Source organism: Hemiscyllium ocellatum, chromosome 9 (assembly GCF_020745735.1).
Source record: "Hemiscyllium ocellatum isolate sHemOce1 chromosome 9, sHemOce1.pat.X.cur, whole genome shotgun sequence".
Lineage (NCBI taxonomy): Eukaryota > Metazoa > Chordata > Chondrichthyes > Orectolobiformes > Hemiscylliidae > Hemiscyllium > Hemiscyllium ocellatum.
Genome location: NC_083409.1, coordinates 43,215,559 through 43,236,221, shown reverse-complemented (window position 1 = coordinate 43,236,221; position 20,663 = coordinate 43,215,559). Strand labels below are relative to the sequence as shown.

Here is a 20,663-nt window from a genome sequence, read left to right as displayed (position 1 = left end):
TTGCTTGGAGCAGTTTAATGTTGGCTTTCCAACATCCCACAATTGATTCTTTTAAAAATTCGGTAATTGGAACGATCAAAATTGCATGATGAGTACGATTTGCAAATAGCACAAACCTGAGCTTAGTCAGGGAACCTAACCTGAGCTTAATCAGGGAACCTAACCTGAGCTTAATCAGGGAACCTAACCTGAGCTTAGTCAGGGAACCTAACCTGAGCTTAATCAGGGAACCTAACCTGACCTTAATCAGGGAACCTAACCTGAGCTTAGTCAGGGAACCTAACCTGAGCTTAATCAGGGAACCTAACCTGAGCTTAGTCAGGGAACCTAACCTGAGCTTAGTCAGGGAACCTAACCTGAGCTTAGTCAGGGAACCTAACCTGTTCTCCAAGTGTTTGAACCTTCGTTTGGAAACCTTCTACTTGACTTCTGCTTTTGCCTCTCATCAGGAACTTGCAGGTCTGGTGAGAATTTTCATTTCTTATCCCCATGGACAGCATACAGTAAAGTGCTTAATGTCTGGACAGTAAATTATTTCATTTCTGACCTTGTTTGATTGCAAGCTTTCTTGGTTATTAACACTGCAGTGGACTCCTAAGACAAGAGACACATCTCTTGCAGTAAGGTTAGGACTGATCTTCCAGTTCACTATCCCCATTTTAATTTATGTCTCTAACGTATTGAAACCATTTGATCCTGTTTGCAAACACCCAGTGTTTAATCCTCTCTGGCCCACTTGGGCACAGAATTCCAAAGATTTATCACCCTCTGAGTTGAGATATTCCTCTGCACTTCAGTCCTAAGTGACCAACCCCCATTCTGCGATGGTATTGCAAGCTTCTGGACCAGTCTCCACCAACTAGAAGAAACTTTCTTCCTGCATCTACCATGTTGATCTCTGTGGGAATTTTGTCTATTAAAATTAGATCAACTCTCATTATTTTAAGCTCCAGACACTCTAGGCATAGTTTATTGAATCTTTCCTGGTAGGACCATCCCTCCATTAGAAATTAGTTTAGTGAACCTTTGTTGCACTCCCTCTCCGACACTTCACTATAACCTTTGGTTTGTTTTTCTTTCTGCACCCATTTCATTTTTCTTGCACTGATTTTTATTGGCCCTTACCACATTCTGTTTATTCTTTAAATTTTACAGTTTTCATACTATTGAAGCCTGTGCTTTTCTTCCAATTTACACGGTCATCAACTCAACAGTTTGTTGGTAATCTGTTACTTGCAACTTGATCTCAAGCTTGTTTCTCAACAAGGGATTGGAATCATAATCAAATAACTTACATCAATTCACTTTGCCAGTGAACTTCCATAACCTTGAGAACTTGAATGAGGTTACTTTGTGGTCATATGTTTCCCTAAGAAATGCCAGTTTCTGTATTGTTTGCTTGTACATTTGATTTCTGCTCTACGGGAATTATCATTCTTGTTTAATAATCTTCAGAAGGACAAAATGGCTGTTGTGTTGCCATGTTGATATCTCCAAATAACAAAGTTAAAAATCACACAACACCAGGTTATAGTCCAACAGGTTTATTTGAAAACTTCCAAAGAAACCTGTTGGACTATAATCTGGTATTGTGCGATTTTAATTTTGTCCACCCCAGTCCAACACCAGCACCTCCACGTCCCAAATAACATGCATTGCAATAGATAAAAACTGCACCTTACAATCACGGACCATGCAAACTTTGATAAACTAAGTCCATTTCGAGCTTAAACTACAGGACAGGCAAGTAAGCAGTGAAGGGACAACGGATGAAGGAAATTACTGTTGAGATCAAGAGATCAATGAATTCCAGCGATAACGTGATTGTGCAGTCCCGTTGCAAGGATAGAGGAGTTTTTCTGTCTTCTGACAAAGAACTTGGTCTTCTCCCTTGCCTTCAGTTTACCTCTCATTGTTTGAGGTTCTGTAATGGGGAGTGTAATTTTTTGACACTCATCAGATGATGTCATTTTCATTCTTGCCAACAAATAGAACTAGCTGTTGAAAAATCTAGGTGCCTTAAACACAGTTGATAGGAACAGTCAAAGGTCAGGAGTCGAGGGCAGCAATGGAGTTGGCAGATGGGAGCTGGAATTCAGGGCGCATTAGAAACTGAGGGACGAGGTGTAGAAAGGGACTTGTCAGAGCAATTAGCAATGGTGTCTTGGTGAGAGATGGGGGAATTTGATCACGAATAAATATAACATGGTTATGAATTATATGGTCTGATGTTCCATGGTCAGGTTGAGTGATCCAGCCACTAGGAGTGTCTCCTACTGCCTCCAAATATGGCCCTTTTCCATCAGTATTTCAGCTCCAGGCAAGCTTTTGACAGCCCCCTAATCCATCTGCTCAGTAATTCAAGCATCAGTGACTGAAGCACAGGCTAAGAGAGGGTCCCTGACATGGATGGACAGGAATTTTTATTTCCCCAAACTTCCACCCACCCACAAAAATTGATTTTCATCTTCCAGACACAATGTTCTATAGCAGACATCCACTTGTGCAGGCTGCTAGGGTCAATATATCCGTCATCAATGGGAAAGCACCTCAGAATGCCTATGAAGAGGGAAAGCTTAACCAGACCCCTGGTCGCAGTCACATGAACTTTGACGAAAGTTGGACACTACCCAAATTATCATGTGCCATCTTCCTTTGCAGGCTGTGTACTTCACTGATCAATCCAAGACTTCAGCACTGTGAGCCTGAAAAGCAGGCTTGCTAATTTTATTTGTTGCAACATGCTCAGTTCTGCCTGGGGACATTTTTCATGTCGTGCATTGATTGCTGTTAACTGGAAATTTTAACTGCTTTTTTCTGCATGTTTTATTTAAATTAGGGCATAATGGTACAGTACATCATTAGAAACAGGGCACTGCTTGTCAAGAACCATGGTTAAATGAATGTTTTGTGGCAACGTAAGTGTGTCAGGTTGTATTTATTGATCACTAATATAGAAAGAAATGAAAGGTTAAACATGAGTGAATCGCAACGCTAGCCCTGTTCAGGATAGAAATTTATTTGATTCAGCAATGCCTGATCTTGCTGAAACATATAGGTAAACAATATGTCGAGCTATATGGTTTGCAATTTGCTGTGTCAGCCGCTGAGAGTTGCAAGGAAGACAGCAATTTAACAAGAGTCAGATGTTTGTACACAATGAAATTTCAGTGCAAGCTTTAAAGGAATTTATCTCATTTGGGGACTGATTTCCTTCAAACTACCTTGTCTGTTAATTAACTGTAATTTAGTAAAGTAAAGCCGCGTAATGATTCCGATTGTAGAATCGCAAGCCAACAGTTCCTCCAGCTATCACTTTGGTTCCATTGTTTGTCCATATTTGTGATTTGAATGATTGGTTCTCTTAAAATTTCATATGCAGGACTTGTCAAAATTTGAAGTATCCAGTTAGCCACAGGCTGAGTGTAATCCACCATTTCCCTTTGTGTAGACATCATGGGATAGCTGACCAGCTGGTCTCTGCACATTTGAACTCCTGACTGCATCCTTCTTCATCTAGTCCTCACCCTGATGGAACAAGGAAAATGTATATGAACAAAAAACATTTGATTTCTAAGATGACAGTTATCAGGAGCCAACACACAATGGCGTCCCAACATGTCAGCAATGATGCACAGTTCATAGAATGTCTACAGTGTGGAAGCATGCCATTCAGCCCATCGAGTCCACACTGACCTTCTGAACAGCATCCCGCTCAGACTCATCCCCTTCCTTTCCCTGTAGCCCTTCATTTCCCACAACTAATCCACCTAACCAACACATCCCTGGATACCTGTGAGTAACTTGGCATGGCCAATCCAGCTAACCTGCACATCTTTGGACTGTGAGAGGAAACCCACACAGACACAGGGAGAATGTGCAAACTCCATGTACATGGTTGCCTGAGGGTGGAATTGAACCCAGGTCCCTGGCACTGTGAGGCAGCAATACTAACCACTGTGCCACCATACAGTGGATTTTGAGTTTGAGATGTTTGCTTCTTTTGCATTCACTGTGTTGCTCTCCTCCTTTCCTCTACTCTTTGTGCTTCTGAAGATCCATCTTTTTCTACTTTCTCTGTAATGCAACAGTTTTAATGGGCTTCTCCTTCTCACTATCTGTCCAGGAATGGTGACCCTTCGCACTCGTATTATGGTGCATTAAAGAATCTTAGCCCTCCCAAACCATTCCACAACACTGCAACATCATTAGCCTTACCAGTGTTGCAGAGGCAAATGAGAAGAAACTAGTGGTGAGAAAGGGCAAGTTACTGAAGATGCTGGAGGCTTGAAATACTAGCAAAATGCTGGAAACAGTTCAGGAGAGTATGCATCTGTGGTGAGAGAGGAGTTTTGAGATTTCAGAACATAATCTTTACTTTATGGCAGAGGGTGTTTTGATCCACATTTAAATGCCCTTGATAGCTGTGTCGACAATATCTTCTATTGCCTTTTAATGTAGTAACATGTCTCAAGATACATGATCTGACAAAAATTTAGAGCGTAAGAAAGTATCATTTAATGAGATCTGTGATGACTTTGATCTAATTCCATGTTAGTTCTTGGCCCCATATCTCATTAATATTTTTGACGAACAAAAATCTCTCCATTTCTGATGCAAAACTAACAAATCATCTGGCATTCTCCTCGAGTCTGCGTGGGTTTACTCCGGGTGCTCCGGTTTCCTCCCACAATCCAAAGATTAGGGTGGATTGGCCATGCTAAATTGCCCGTAGTGTTAGGTGCATTAGTCAGAGGGAACTGGGTCTGGGTAGGTTACTGTTTGAAGGGTCAGTGTGGACTTGTTGGGCCGAAGGGCCTGTTTCCACCCTGTAGGGGAATCTAATCTAGACAGAATCTAGTCTTACACTCTGGTGCTCTCAATGTAATATTCAGCAATTATTTAGACTTTTGATAATTTCCTTGACCTATCATGAACACTTTTTATGATCCATATATTTGGATCTCCAAGCCTCTTTGGATTTTCGCTGTTTAGCATCTTTTTTCCAATTCTTCTATGTCCAGAGTTTTTGAACTCTAACTTGCTGGAATGGAACATCATTTGGACACATACACTTAAGCCATTTGTATCTGTGCCTAATACAGTAGAACCCCCATATCCACAGATTTGTTTTCCGCAGTTTACTGCGGCCTGAAAATATTACATGGAACGCTCCAGAAATAATTCCAAGGGGCTGCCAAGGAGGTAGGTTTCCCATTTAAATTATAGGGTTCACTATTATCCTTCAGGCATCTGCGGCAGGCCTTGAAATGTAACATCCATGGATATGGGGGTGACACCTGCATTATGTTTCCATTCCCTTTGCTTATAAGGCTCCCTTTGTGTTATCAATCCATTTGAGGGATGTAGCTCTCTGTTGGATGCCCTCAGGCATTAATAAGTAGTGAGTAAATGAGGCCTCAACACATTCTTCTCCTGTGGGGCATCACCTTTGTTCCTTCTAATTTTGTTTTCTAGTGTGGGGATCTTTTGAGGTCTGTGCGTAACACCAACTTCTGACATGAGCAGTCAATGCTGGGAATGGTGTTGGCATGATGATTGGTGTGCGTGGATACCAGGTGACTTAGAGGCAACTTGTGTAATTGCATCCCAAGAATTAAAGTATCCAGTGAATATCCCTTTCACCTATCCCTTGCCATTCAGCAAGTTTCCTAACCAGATAAATCATTTTCCATAATTCCTTGATTGACACTGATTCTCTCCCATAAGATTGTATGGGTAACAAATAAGGTACATAGAAAACAGTCCCTTCTCCCCATAATCTGGAGTTGTCCTGTACAATTGAGTCCCTAGCCATCTAAACCATTATAAACAAAGCACCTTATTATGTGTTCAGATAAAAGCAAAATGCGGATGCTGGAACTATGAAACGAACACAGACAATGCAGTAGAAATGTAGCAGGTCTGGCAACATAGAGACATAGAAGTTAATATTTTGTGTCTGGTGTAACTACAAAGCTAAAGGTGTTTTTGTGAAAATTATAATCTTGTTACGTGTGCTGTCTTTATCCATCTCCTATGTGTCCCTCCGCTTACTCTTTGTGGAAAACAGGTTAATGGACTCAATTGTGAGCAGACGCTGATTATAGAATAATAAAGCATGCTCCTTAAAATATGACTAGTTACAGGTTACCACCTGTTAGAAGGTTTAACAGTCAAGTTGAAAAACATCTCAAAATAGTCTCCGTCAATGTCAGAGAGAGCTTCCAAGCTGAAAACATGACCCATCTTTCACCCTCAGCTGTCTGAGGTCTAACCAGTTGAGCAGCTAATCAACATTCCCGACTGTGCTACTCACTGTTAACTTATGCTAGTTGCTCCTCTACCTGTAAATGAAGTGATTCTAGGGACATATAGTTTACTGAAATGTCTTAGTGAACTTACATTATCTTAAGTGTTGTGGTATTTGGAAAGTGTTGCTTCCAGTTCATCTGAATCTATTTTGGATTCACAAAACCTTGTGCATGTTATATCTCCTTATGTGATAAACTTAACCTGGAATTCCTCCAACATCAAATAGTCACAAATCCCAAAACGGCAAAGAAGCTCAGGAGCACCTGAAGGCAGAAAATAAAATATTCAGGTAGAAAGATGAGTGGTACAGATAGAGCAAATAATAAAGGGAGATCAACAGCTGAGAAGAGAAAAGTAACACTCACATCGACTAATTTCTCTGGTTATTGGAAGTCCAGAGTTTTAATCCTCACTACTTTGTTTTTGTCATCGATGAGAAGAAATAGGAGTGTATGAGGTAAACACTTGGTGGAAGAAAGATAGCAAAAAGGAAAGTAAATCGATGATATCTAGAGAATCTTATATAATTAGAAAGTAAAAGAAACAATTGTTTGCAGATTTATTATTCTGGAAAGCCTTCATTTATGCTACTGGCTTATTGTTGCAAGCCAACTGTAAAATTGGCAGTTTTTGCTCTTGGGAAACCCTATTTTTTTGTTGATTTTCCAGACCAGTAGTTATACAAATTTCAACAGTTTCACAGCGGGCTTGCTGTTGGTTTCATCAGAACACAATGTGGAAATGCTAAAGTTGGACTGGGGTGGACAAGGTCAAAAATCAAATGACACCAGGTTATAGTCCAATAGGTTTATTTGAAACTGCAAGCTTTTGAAGATCTGCTCCTTCTCCACGCCCGAGGAAGGAGCAGTGCTGCAAAACTTTGCAATTGTTGGACGAAAACCTGGTGTCATTTGATTTTTGACTTTAGCAGAATAGCACTTTGAAAAGCTGGCAATCGGGGAAAGAAGCCTATCCGTTTGTATCGAGGGAATGGGTCTAGGTGGAGTCGGGAGGGCATGGATATGGGAGAAGTCAAATGTTTGAAGCAAATTGAAATTGAATCACGCAAGAAGGATGCCAGATTTTTAGAAATGGAAAGAATTACAAAGATTCAAAAATGAGCGCAGAATGAGAGCTCAGCTAACAGTATAAAGTAATTCAGAAAACCTCATTTCTTTTTATTCGTTTGTGGGGTGTAGTCATCAATGGCTAGGAGAGCACTTGTTGCCAATCTTTATTTACTCCTGGAAATGTAGTGGTTAGTCATTTTGTCTTGAGCAGTTCATGTGGTGTAAGTACACCCACAGTGCCCTTAGACAGTGAGTTCCAGGATTTCAACCCAATTATAGTGAAGAAATGATGGCATCATTCCAAGTCGGATGGATCCAGGAACAAGAAACACAAATCATAAATAACTCGAATATATGCAACAAATATGCATCATATAGAGATGGATAGAGACCTCTATAAATGTTGATAGTTCTAAATTGTTTTTCATCAGAAATTTGTGGTTAGCTACACTTGAAAATTAACTTTGCCAGTTCATCAAATGTGAAAAACGTTGAACTTTTTTTCTATATATAAAAGAACCAACAGATATGCATTAGAAGTGGACAGCTGAAAAACCTGCCAAAACGGGGTTTGGTGAGTTTAAAACTTGGGAGTCATCTTTGAAATACCTGTCTAATTGAAGCCTCCATTAATCTTTGGGTAGCAATAAGTGTCCTTAATTCTATCATATAATATGTCTTGCCCTATAGAACTTAATTTCAGTGCATGTCATCGAATGAAGATTTGATTTATGATAACATTTCTGCAAAGCTGCCAACATATTCTGCCTTCTGAAGTGATTGCTTACCAGGAAATACAAAATTAAGCAAGCGATGTTCTTGCCTGAGGATTGCCCTTATTAAGATATTCTTTGATCGTGTGTAACCAATTGGGAATTTTCCTGAAGCCTTACTTTGTATGGATGTCATTTGGTTTGTTGGAGAACTCTTTTGAAAATGACTAACTGCAATGTGGAGAAAAAAAAATCTAGTATTAACTTTAATTTTTAAATACATATTGCTGATCTGATTATTACTTTTTGCATTTGACTGTTATCCAAAATTGGAAGTATGGAATACTGAGAAGGAAGTATTTCCAATTGGTGAATTGACTAACAAAGAAATGCTGTCACTTGCAATGTTCTTTACTTTGGTATTGGTGCTTGACTTGTAATCAGAATCCCGTGTATCAAATGATTACTATTGGGTGGTGGTGAGTTTATCTAAATTCTTTTCTTTTCCTATTTTTCGTCTTTTCTATTTGAAACAAACTATGTACAAATAATTATTAATGTTTGTTTACTGCCTTATTGTATTGCATTAAGTGATAGTGTATAACCTAGAAGCAGCAGTACTGATAAAGGTAATGATTTAGGTGTTCAAGTTAAAAATAAGAGTTCTGAAGCCAGAGATGAGATGTTTACCAATGAACTCAAAATGAACATTGTGTACTTTTGTTTTGTCACCTTTTCAGAACCCACAATTTTATTTTCAATCTTGATTTTGAGACATTAATGCTGAACTTGGGAAGCCATTGTTATGATACAATTGGAGAATTGCTTTTACAAATCAGTTCTTTAAAGATGTGACAAAAGTATGTCCCTCACTAATGACTGATCTGGAGGAAGGGAGAAACATTTAATAGCGCAGATCTGCTGTGCAGTTTGCATGCCTTTAGTGAAGTGTTCCTCCCAATTTCATTGATGTTAAAATACCATGGAGTAGGGTATTGTAAATCGGAAAATATAAATATATGCAACTCACAAGCTCAAATATGTTTTCTGTCAAATGCTAATCGAAACCTTGCAGGCCAGTATAACCCAAAAGGGCCATTTACCATTTTAATTACTATGCAACGCTGAACCCCTTCATTGCCTGAAGGAGAGAACACTAGGACTTCAGGTACTATCTAGATCGCAATTTTTTCCTATCTTCGTACACCTTGCAGAAATTTGATAATATAATTGTTTTCAAAGTGGCATTGATGAATGTGCCCTTTGTAGTCCTTTCCTCACTTGTTTTATGAAATGTTGCTTCCTGCTGGGCTGTGGCTCTGCAGCACCCTCAGTGACTCTCGTCAGTGATCATTCCCCCACCATAAGCCCGCTCTCTTGTCTGGTCAGTATCCCATCTCAACTCGAAAGCAAAATGTGTATTGAGAAGTTTAGATGGCCGTCATTTTATTTTCATTTTGGTATCGGTGGTACGTGACTCAGTGGTGATACACAATTTGGTGGATCTCACTGAGGTTTAAATCCGAACCACCCCTCCCTCCCAATCACCACAGCACCTTTCAGAGGATCAGGAAGGTTGTCAGTATTACGTAAAATGCCACATGTTAGTGTGGGTACTCAATGTCTGCATAAATTTGTTCTAATATTGTTCCACCTACAGTTCTCCTCAGAGTCGGTAAAAATGTATTCTACGTGCACAATCAATCATTTTCATTGTCACCAGTATCCTATTAGCGGATTACCTTTTGACCAATCCTAAACATTTGTACCCTGTGTCCCTTGTCTTTGGTATATGATTTATATTTTTCACAATAAAAGTCCAGTTAGTGTTATCTGAACACATACAGCAGAAAATTACTGATGTTTCATAAAATCCTTTGTTTAGAATCTGTTATTTTTGGATACTGAATAGAACTTTTTGGTCTGCTGATGTGCAACTAACATTCTCCAAATTTATTCACACTATTTTCTGTAAATTTTCAATGGAACTACTGTCAGCTTATTTGATATTTATGCCTGTATTGGCCTTTTGTCCTTTTTCCTTTTCAGTTTTAAATTTTTATCCTTTTATCATGATACTAGTTACTGATTATAGGATATACATGAATCGTCTTCAGATTGTTCTTTTCCTTTTGTGTTGTGTGTGGATTGACCTTGACTAACACAGTTTGTCTTTTCAATGTAGCGATCATACTTCATTACTCCTGATACAAGTGGACTGCCCACAATACCTGAAAGCGTGAGTACTGTAAACAATGTGTATGATTTTCACTTCAGGTTACTCATTTTTGCACTTAAAAATTGTAAATTTGCAAATCAACCTTTAGCTTGCAGTGTCTGTTTTGAGCTCACCTGATTGTATGGTGGCCACATCTTTTCCTGTATGTTTTCATGATTTGATGTCTCAAACCAGAAATGCAAAAAAACATTTTAACCATCCTTTTGAGTTTTAACAAAAAAAACCCAATCTTGATGAATGCTGAATTGAAGTATAATTGATGTAGTAAGGTCAGCCAATGACTTGTGTTTAACATATGAATTAGAAGAAATAGGCTGAATTGAGTCTAATCAAATTTTTGAATGAGAAAGGCTAGTGAAGTGTGAAAAATGAGGAGAATGTGGAGTATCATTTCATTTGGAATTCAGCTTTAAAGTGTACAGAGGAACCTTAATTATCTGAATATCAATTATCCAAATTTCGGATTATCCAAAGAAGATTTCAAGTACCCGATAGAAACGTTACATCAAAGAAGTGCTTCCAACACTGATCACATCGTTTGTTTACGGTTATTAAAATTGAACCTGGCTTACTTAAATGCTGCTGAGGACAGCCCTGGACATCGATGGGAGCCCAGGCACCATCTCCAAATGACTGACCACCCCGCCCTCACTGTGTGTGTGTGTGTGTGTGTGTGTGTGTGTGCGCGCGTGCGTGTGTGCGTGTGTGTTCGTGTTCCGGGCAGGATGGGGGGGGGGTTGGACTGAAGGCAGAGGCGCAGACGGGAGTTGAATGGTGGGTGGTGGTGAACGGGGACAGGTGTTGGATGGTGTTGGACGGGGCTGAGGGGTGGGATTGGACAGGGTTAGGAGGCAGACGGGGGGAGCGGGGACTCTCATGCCGTGTGCTGCTGCCTAGTCTCCCGAACGGGGAGCGGACTTAACTGAAAACTCTGAGCCCCAGAGGAAAGGCATTGAATCGATTAACCGAATAATCAATTATCCAAATGAAATAGTGCCTGCCCATCTTGTTCAGATAATCAAGGCTCCTCTGTAGTTTTTTGGGTGTTTAAATCTATGAATAACACATGTATTAAACCAGTAAGGAGAAAGTGAGGACTGCAGATGCTGAAGGTCAGAATCGAGAGTGAGGTGCTGGAAAAGCACAGGTCAGGCAGAATCCAAGGAGCAGGAGAATCAGCGTTTTGGGCATAAGTCCTTCACCAGGAATTCTCGTGCTCCTCGGATGCTGCCTGACCTGCTGTGCTTTTCCAGCAGCACACTCTTGACTATGAAACCAGTAGGTAAGTAGATTTGTCTCTTCAAAGATATTGCTTCCAGTGGAAATACCTGCTCATTAAACAGTAAACCATGCTGGACGGTGTGTTTATGTAACAGAACTACTTTAGCTCAAGTGCTGAGGGGCAAACTAAGAGTTGTGGTGAATGATTGTTTATAAGATTGGAGGAAAATGTATCGTTGTGTTCTGTGGAAGATCAGTATTTGTACTGTTGCTCCTCTTGCTTAACATTAATGGTTTAGACCTGGGCGTACAGGTCTCAATTTCAGAATGTGCAGATGATAGTAAAATTGGTGTGAACCATGAGAATAGCAAAGAAGTTGGAAAGGACATAAGTTGATACATTGGGTATTGCAGCGACACACTGTGGAATAAGGCAGTTACAGTTGTTATAGGAGCAGAGGGATTTGCATTTTTCTGTGTAAAAATCATTGAAGGTGTGCAGGGCAGGTTGAAAGGCTGGTTAATAAAGTTTATAGTGTTGTGCTTTATCAGTTGATGCATTGAGAACAAAAAGGAGAAAGTTGTGTAAAATCGATATTAAAGACAGGTTCAGCCTCAGCTGGAGTATTGCATACAGTTCTAAACTCCATACTTGAGGGAAGATATGAAGGCATTTAGAAAAGTGCAGAAAAGGTTTGTGCAAATGCTCCTAAGATAAGGAACTTTATTTGTGAAGATAGATTTGAAAGATTGAATGGTTTTACTTTGTGCAGAGAAGTTTGAAGGGTAAGTTGTTTGTGATATTTACAATCATGAGGGGTCTCTTCAGATAAGCTTCACAGAAACAATTCCTACTAATAAAAGAATCAAGAGGTAGGGGCAAATGTTACTGGCAAAAGAAGCAAAAGCGACACAAAGTAAAACTGTTTCTTGCAGTGCATCTGGAATGTACTGCCAGCCAGTGTGTGGAAGTACATTCATTGAGGCATTCAAAGTGAGTCAGGTTATTATTTGGAAAGAAATCTTGCAGGGTTATGGGGGAAAAGCAGGGGATTGGCATTCAGTGAATTGCTCCTTCAGAGGGCCAGCCCAGATAGGATGGCTGGCACAGCTGCCTCCTGTGTTAGTACCAATGTGTGATTTAAGTTAGCTGCCAAAACCTGTTGTCAGAGTCAACCATGGAATTGAAGAAAGTTGCTGGTTGCTTTGGAGCTCCAATGAATCATAATTGCTGGACATGGTGGTTTTCAGCACATGGTGCACAAATGCCTCCAATTCCAATTTTCTATAATAGCTATCATGCCATAATTCCTACAATATTTTCAGTCATCTGGAAATGTAAGAATGTCGATTTCTAATGCTTTCCTATTTCAACTAAAAAGGAGGATAAGTGAATGATTTTGTGTTGATTGATAAATAACACTTCGGAGCCATTTCTCTTTAAGGAAGAGAACAAAATTGAAATAAATATTAGTTGGCTATTTTCAAAAACATTGAACAGTATTAAATCTACACACTGTAAAAATGGAATTGCAGATTTTATAACTCAAACAACGAAATGTTCAAATGAAGCAGGACTATCTTTTATTGCATAATTTGCTTACCATTATCTCATTTACATGATGCAGAGAAACATGACTGAATATTTTGTCGCTGTGGATGTCAACAACATGTTGCAACTTTATGCCAGTATGCTGCACGAACGACGTATTATTATTACCTCCAGTAAACTTAGCACTGTGAGTACTTGGGGCATCTAATGGAAAGGGGGATTTTTTGCATTGACTGCATTTTCTCTCAAAGTATTATCCACACAAAAGCTGTATCCTATTTGATTCTTGTTAGACAATGTCAAAGCATGGTGTGAGAGATGGCTTTGGCATGACTTTTGTATGTACAAAAGTTTAAGCTGTACAAGGTCTCTTGAGCTATATTCAGATAAATTAATTATTGCTTGTTATCAGGAGCTGAGAGGTTTTTTTTGACTCTTCAGAGCTCATTTAACTGTCGTGTAGCTAATGTAGAAGTTACCTGAGGGCGTTTTTGTTCTTTGCTCACTTGAATGATGTGCTGCCATGACTACTTCAGAGAAAGCAATAGACCACGATAATGGTTACTTCAAGTTGCAATAAGTAAATTGATTCCTGCTTCTGAGTGGCAGCTTGAGAAGCTGTGATATTACTGTTTTAGAAAAAGGCTGCTAATGCTTTGTGATTGAAGTGGGGCTATTTCGATCAGGTTTAAAGGCTTTGCACTCATCATGGAACTGAGTGTCCGGAAGGCCTGTTTATAGTTCTTCAGTAATTCAAAGCCAGTTATTTGCTTGACAGCTAAAATGAGCAGGCCTTTAAGCATAGGGAGAAAAAGGCTTATTTCTAGATAGGTCTTATATCTCATTAGAAATTAGTATTTTATGCATTTTATAGGACAAAATGCACTGTCTCCATAGATTAGTGCAATTGCAGATCAGCTAGAGAACTTTTGATTTCTAGTGCCCAAAATGATATGATTGAGAATGATGAAGAGCAGCTTTTGGTAATAGACCTCATAGGAGTTACACCTGCAAATAAATTCTGAGGATTGCAACTGGTTTACTCCAGTAGACACAGGGGGCTAACCTTCAACATTTTATTTGGCTAACACCAATTGTTACAGTTAACCTGAGAATGTAACTTTAAAAAAAACTGTTTTGTGATTGACATATGAAAGAAGTGAAACTATCATGGTATTTGAACAGAAGAAAGACTCAACAAATAATCAAGGTATTTTTCAATGTATAATTTCAGTTACATCACACTGTAAACTTTTGCTAAAAATTCCATGTCTTACAATTGTGTCCTCCATAACCACCTGATGAAGGAGCGGTGCTCCGAAAGCTAGTGTACTTCCAATTAAACCTGTTGGATGCATTGAAGCATTTAAATACCACTCCAGTCTTTCTGTTGACGTGCCTCTTACTAGCTGCAGTCTTTGCCACTAAAATTAAGATAATCACCTCTCTCATCATTTTTAAAAAGTCTCCTTTCCAGATCACTAAGGTCTTTATAATTTCTGGTGCAGGGTTAAATATAAAACAAAAATTGTGCATGTCGGGATCCTCTGTAATAGTTCATTAACAAGCCTTCTTTGTTGCCCTTGTACATCTATCCTTGCCCCCAACTTTGTTCTGTAGCATGAGTTTTAATCTTCTCTCAGTTTTGAATTATTTTCAGAGTGCTCCATAGTTCAGGCACAACTTACTGTTGTGAGTCTTGTGTGATTGTCACCTGTTTTGCTCTCTTGTGGAAATATTTCGCCCTGGCTGGTGGAATTCAATAGCCTTAGCTTCCCTAAAAAGAGTTAAGGATAAAATCGGTTGCTGTGACCATGAAAAAGCAAATGTACAATCTTAGCAATTATGCTGCAAAGATGCACTTCAGAACTCAAGCTATTTGGCAACAGAAACAGCAGTGGAAAACCTGGTCAACACTGAGTGGGTGAGGCAGCAACAATGGAGAGTACAAACCAACTAACATTTCTAATATTGAAATGGTCTGCCCTTCGAAGTACTACATTGCCTTTTCTGGCTGTAGATGTTGCTGAACCAACTGAATGCTGACAGTAGTTTGTGTTTCTGTTTAAAATTTGCAGTCCTATTTTGTTCTTTGTTCATACTTCGTTTGCCTGAAAACCATTTTCATGTACTGTGTAATGTTCCCCTACTCATCCTGCCCCATCCCCCAACTTTCCCCACAGGGAGTACTAACGGTCATTATCTTGGAACTTTGTGTGAAATGTTTACAACCTTTCATACAGACTGAAGTGTGATGTCATTCTACAATTATTGTCTAGCTATAGTTGGTATCAGAGGGTAACAGGTGATAAGAACCTGAGTGGTTCAAGGCTTGTGCTGCAAGATTTCCTATGGGAGGGAGAAACATTGTTCAAATCTATCCTGGAGATTTATGGTGCCATAGATTCTGTAATAGGTCTTTATTTATAAAGCCAGGTTGGTTTGTGTTTGCTGAGTTCACATTAATTTTCAACCTTTGTTGTACTCCTTTATTCTTGGGTGTTTGGAATGCTGCCATTAGCAGGTTTGAGAGTTTGGATTTTGCCATGTGACACCAAAGTAAATGTAGCTTTGTAACTGGGAAATAGAGAACAGAAAATGGTTGTTTTCAATTTTTTTTGCCACCAGAACCCACAGATTCAAACCAAACACGTGATGTTCAACCAACCCCAGTGTTTGATTTCCACTTTCAACTTTATTAGGTATAATTTTTGCCTGCTCATCATCTAAATCCGACAGCGTATCATGACCTTTTTTTTAAAGAAAAGGTTCTTTTTCTTTTTGTCGATATGTTGCCATGTGCTCTAAGCACCAAAAGTTTCATACATCACCATACCCTTTGTGTAGCAGTGAATTCATCTCATACTAGTTTGCTGGAATCATAATGGGTTGGTGCAGTTTGCCCATTTAAACCCTCCACAAATTAAATAGTCTGTTCCTTCACCAGAGTTGTACATGTGCCTGTGCAAGATTATTTAATTAACCCTGTTTATTCATGACACCTTTTTTTTAATGTAGAATGTACAGAATGGAATCCCACTATGCTACCCCAGCTGGTCTATGGCACTTTTTCCATCTTTATCTGACCATATAAGCTTCTGGCACTATTTTCTCCCTAATGTTTTTCTAGCTTCTCCTTAAATTAATCTATGAAATCTCCCACAATTAGCAAACAGCATAATGAGAAAAACCTTTTCTCATAAAGCAAGTGGATAAGGTCTGGAGTGCCCTGCCTGAGAGTGTATCAGGGCATGTTTGACTGAAACATGCAAAGGGAAATAAGATTGTTATCCGAAAAGGAAGAATATGTATGGTGGTGGGGTCTAGCATGAAATGAATTGCTCTCTCTGAGAGCTAAGTCAGACACACTGGGCTGAATGGCCTCTGCACTGTAACAATTCTGTGTAACTATACTGCTCCTTATATTAAAAGAATTCCACATTCTAATCGCAGTGTGTCTAAAAATGTTTCTCCTGAATTCCCTGTTTGATTTATTACTGACTATCTTAGATTTATGGCTCCTCACTTTGATTTCCTCCACAAGTGAAAACAACTCCTCTACATTGAGGCTGTCAAACCCTTTCATAATCTTTGAGTTCACTAAGATAACACCTCTATCCTTTTCTTTTCAGAGAAAAGAGCCCTAATCTGTTCAATGTTACAAATTTTGCAGAAGTCTTTTCCCTCATCCCACCCTGATTTTTGTTTTTGTTTTAGAATTATTTGAAGTATCTTGCTAGAGTTGAAAGAGTTAGTGTTGTCATATAAATTATAGATCACTGTTTAGTGTTCTACCGACTCGCCAGCCTACGGGCGGTGCACTGTCAGGAAATCTAGAACTTGAAAACATTGTCAATGTTATTCTAACAGGACTAGAAGTTTGAAATTATTGCTTGCAAAAAAAAAACTCAACTTGTGTCAATCTGATGATTTAGACTGATGTAAAATTGGAAGTAAATTATGCTAACTTAACTGTGTCTAAAAGTACAATTGATCACCTTTCTGAAATATTTATATGCAAGATCCTCAAAGAGTTATTTTTTGTTAATCATTCATTCTCAGAAATTTAGCTTGATTTGCAATGAATCTGTCTTTCATTTTTGATGTTCACTACTGAAATAATATACTGGGTGAGTGAAAATGTATGTATGAAAATATTGGCACCAGTCTACAGTTGGAACAGTTCCCTCTTCAAATAAAACTAACACAACTAGAAAATGATATGAAACATCTTTCCATAGCTTTGTTCCTCTCACCTCTGTAAATTCACTCAGGCCTACAACAATGAGATGTCTGTGTTCTTCCAGTTCTGGTCTCTAGTGCATCCCTGATTTTAATCTATACATTATTGGTGGATATGTGTTCAACTGCTTGAACTTTAACAATTGGAATATCTTCCATACATTGATCTGGTTCTATCACTTTTGATAGTTTTCTTGAAACTTAGCTCTTTGAATAAGCTTATATGGACCTGTCCTAATATCTCCTCAGAGGGCTTGGTGTTAAATTTTGTTTGATATCACTCCTGTGAAACTCTTGATGGTTAACTATGTTAAAGATGAAAAGACAGCTTGTTACTTCAATTTACCTCAAGTTTTAGACTGTGCATACACCATACATTTGTGTGGTGAGCTGAAAAATGTGTTGCTGGAAAAGCGCAGCAGGTCAGGCAGCATCCAAGGAGCAGAAGAATTGATGTTTCGGGCATAAGCCCTTCTTCAGGAATTTGTGTGGTGAGACAGGATGGCAGAGGAGGTTATGATGTAGCAATATTGGGAAAGGGAAATCCTTGAATCTAGGATTCTGAGAAAGCAGTTCCTGAATATAAAGGTACTGAGTGATGTTCTGGGAGTGAACAGTGGCATTAGCTGGTGAAAATTTGGCCGAGAGGATCAAGACTTGGGGTCATGTTTGAACAGCTTGGAGCAGCTTCTTCTGGTGTCTTGAAGCATTAGGATGTGTCTCAGGGATTGTTAGCATTCGTTGTGGGAGATTTGCTGGACCAGAAAACAGACTGAGTGGGTTTCTTGTGTCTGGGAGCATTATGATGGGGGAGATTACTCATGCAAATGTTTGCACGACAAGCAGTTGTGATGTGAAGAAATGAAGAAGTTGGTTTGCGTTAGAGCGACAGAGGAGTTGAGGCTGAGTAGAAGGATACTGGTGACGAGATTGTCAAAGTCATAGAATTTGGAAGCGTTAATGTGGCAATCTTGGGAACTGAGAAACAAGTAAGAGTATGCATCAGAAGGATCTGATGAATTGAGGTTTTAAAAATCTAGGGCATGGGGAAATATGAAGGGTGTACAGTTTGGGCAATCCACTGCTGAAGTCCAACTGCATTTTGGGAAGGGTTTGCAAGGGTATTGAGAAAGGAATTGGTTATACTTTGCCTCTTTCATTCAGAAGTGTTCTGATACTTTGGGTTGGGTTCCAGATGCCAGAGTAGACTTGAAGTTTGCAGGCTTGGTGACCTGACCCTGGCTCGTGTTTGTTTTTGGAAGGAATCGGGAGAATGGAGACTGACTTGACCTCATGATGTTTCATCTGATTTTTAAATATATTTTTCAGATCCTCTGGACAGTTTGTGACCACGTTTCCTGCTTTCTTTCCTCCAGAGGCTGGAATTCAACCTGCATCCTTGGAGGTGTGAGACAGCAGTGCTAACCACTGTGTCACCATGCCATTCCATTGACTTCTTTAGCTTTCTTTTTCCTTCCTGTTGTGCTGGTGAAGAAAGTCACCAAAAACTGCAGAAGCATTTTTAGCTACATGGCACAGGTTAAGGATTGGGTTGGAAAGTTGATTTTCAAGAGAGTATTGCAAGCTGCAAGAATTTAGTTTCATAGAGGCATACTGCACAATTGGTCTAAAATGACCTGGCTTATCCCTGCTGCTCTCCTTGAACAAAGGAATTACATTAGCCATCCTCTAGTTGTCTGGCACTTCACCTGTGACCAGTGAGATGTTAAATATCTCCACTAGGGCCCCGCAATCTCCTCCATTGCCTCCTACAGCAGCCTGGGATAGATCCCATCTGGTACCTGTATGTCTGCTAAAGCACCTAACAATTCCTCCTTATTCATCTTGACTTGTTTTAGAACCTCACTGTCCCAGCTGAAATCTCTGGCTACAATGTTTTATCCTCTGTGAATACAGATGAGCATTATTCATTTGAGACCTCACCCACATCCACTGGCTCCACACACAGGATGCCCCTTTGGTCTCTAGTAGATCCCACTCTTTCCTGATAGTGTTCTTTCTCTTAATATGTTTATAAAAAGCTTTGGGATTTTCCTTAATCCTATATGTCAAATATATTAGGGCATTGGGAAGTACCACTTCTTTGTCCTCTCTATCACTTCCTTTTTAAGGAACTTCTTACACTCTGTACATTTGAAGGACCACCCCTGTTTTTAATGTACTACATCTGGCATATGATTCCTTCTTGTTCTTCATTAAACTTTCAATATCCCTTGATTGCTACCTTTGCCCTTCACAGAAATGCTGGCCTGAATTCTCATTATAGAACTATGAAACGACCCCCACAGTCCAAATGTAGACTTACCTGCAAGTAGCGACTCCCAGTCTGTGTTTGCTAAATCCTGTCAAATGATAATGAAATTAGCCTTCCACCCCTCTTGCCCCCCCCCCCCCCCCCCCCCCCCCCCATTTTGGATACTTCTGCACTATCCTTTTCCCTTTCTATAATGACTTTGATACTAACAGCATAATGGTCACGAGCCCCAAAATGCTCACCCACTAAAATTTCAACCAATTCAACCAAAAATTCAATTGACTAGTTTAATTCCCTAGATTTGACATTGCAACATCCCTATTAGAACTATCTATGTACTGACATGAAAGGTTCTCCTGGATACACTTTGAAAATGCTATCCCATCTAAACCTTTCACCCTATGGCTGTCCTAGTAAATGCCACCAAAGTTGAAATCCCCTCCAACTATAATGCTGTTTTTTTCTCTCACCCTTCTGTGATGTGCCGAGAGTATCTGCTCCTCTAACTCCCTGTCACTACTGGGAGGCCTATAGTATAATCCCAGCTAGGTAATTGCCTTTATTTTATTACTAAACTGTACCCAGATGGCCTGTAGGACATCCTCCCTCATTACTTGGCTGTTGCTGCTTTCCTCTGAGAGGCCATCTCCAGCAGTATCTAATACAGTATACCTGTTAGAGAGGGAGTTGGCCACAGGGACTTCTGCATTGCCGACCCATGCTTGCTAATCTTCCTGGTGGTCACCTAACTCTTCTCTGTCTGTGTAGCCTTTATTGATGGTGTGACCAGCTCACTAAACATGATATCCACAACATCCTCAGCCTCATGGATCCTCCACAGTGATTCCATCTGCAGCTCCAGGTGCTCCATGTGATATATCAGGAGTAGGAGCTGAGCACATGTCATGCATACGTGGTCACCATGGAGACTGGAAATGTCCCTGATTTCCCACATAGTGCTGGAGAAGCATTCCACAGGGGATTTGGGTCAGGGGCTTCTGGCATAGCCTCCGAATAAACAAGCACCAATTTAATA

The 20,663-nt window shown here is 39.7% G+C and overlaps 1 protein-coding gene and 1 long non-coding RNA gene across 4 annotated transcripts in view; one reads left to right on the top strand and one right to left on the bottom strand.

Moving 5' to 3' along the window:
* Positions 1 to 20,663, top strand: part of dennd1b (DENN/MADD domain containing 1B) — a 289,551-nt gene that overhangs the window by 161,676 nt on the left and 107,212 nt on the right. For 2 of the 3 annotated variants that reach the window (XR_009645036.1, XM_060830180.1), the window contains exons 8-10: positions 7,903 to 7,959; positions 10,284 to 10,337; positions 13,187 to 13,297. Coding sequence is in view for 2 of the 3 variants with exons in the window: in XM_060830180.1 (XP_060686163.1) it covers positions 7,903 to 7,959; positions 10,284 to 10,337; positions 13,187 to 13,297 (222 nt within the window). In the remaining variant the exon portion in view is untranslated. The remainder of the gene's footprint in view (positions 1 to 7,902; positions 7,960 to 10,283; positions 10,338 to 13,186; positions 13,298 to 20,663) is intronic. The other variant, XM_060830181.1, reaches the window with a different exon arrangement.
* Positions 3,173 to 20,663, bottom strand: part of LOC132818985 (uncharacterized) — a 39,555-nt gene continuing 22,064 nt past the window's right edge. Inside the window, exon 3 of the long non-coding RNA XR_009645037.1 lies at positions 3,173 to 3,528. This is a non-coding gene — a long non-coding RNA (uncharacterized LOC132818985). The remainder of the gene's footprint in view (positions 3,529 to 20,663) is intronic.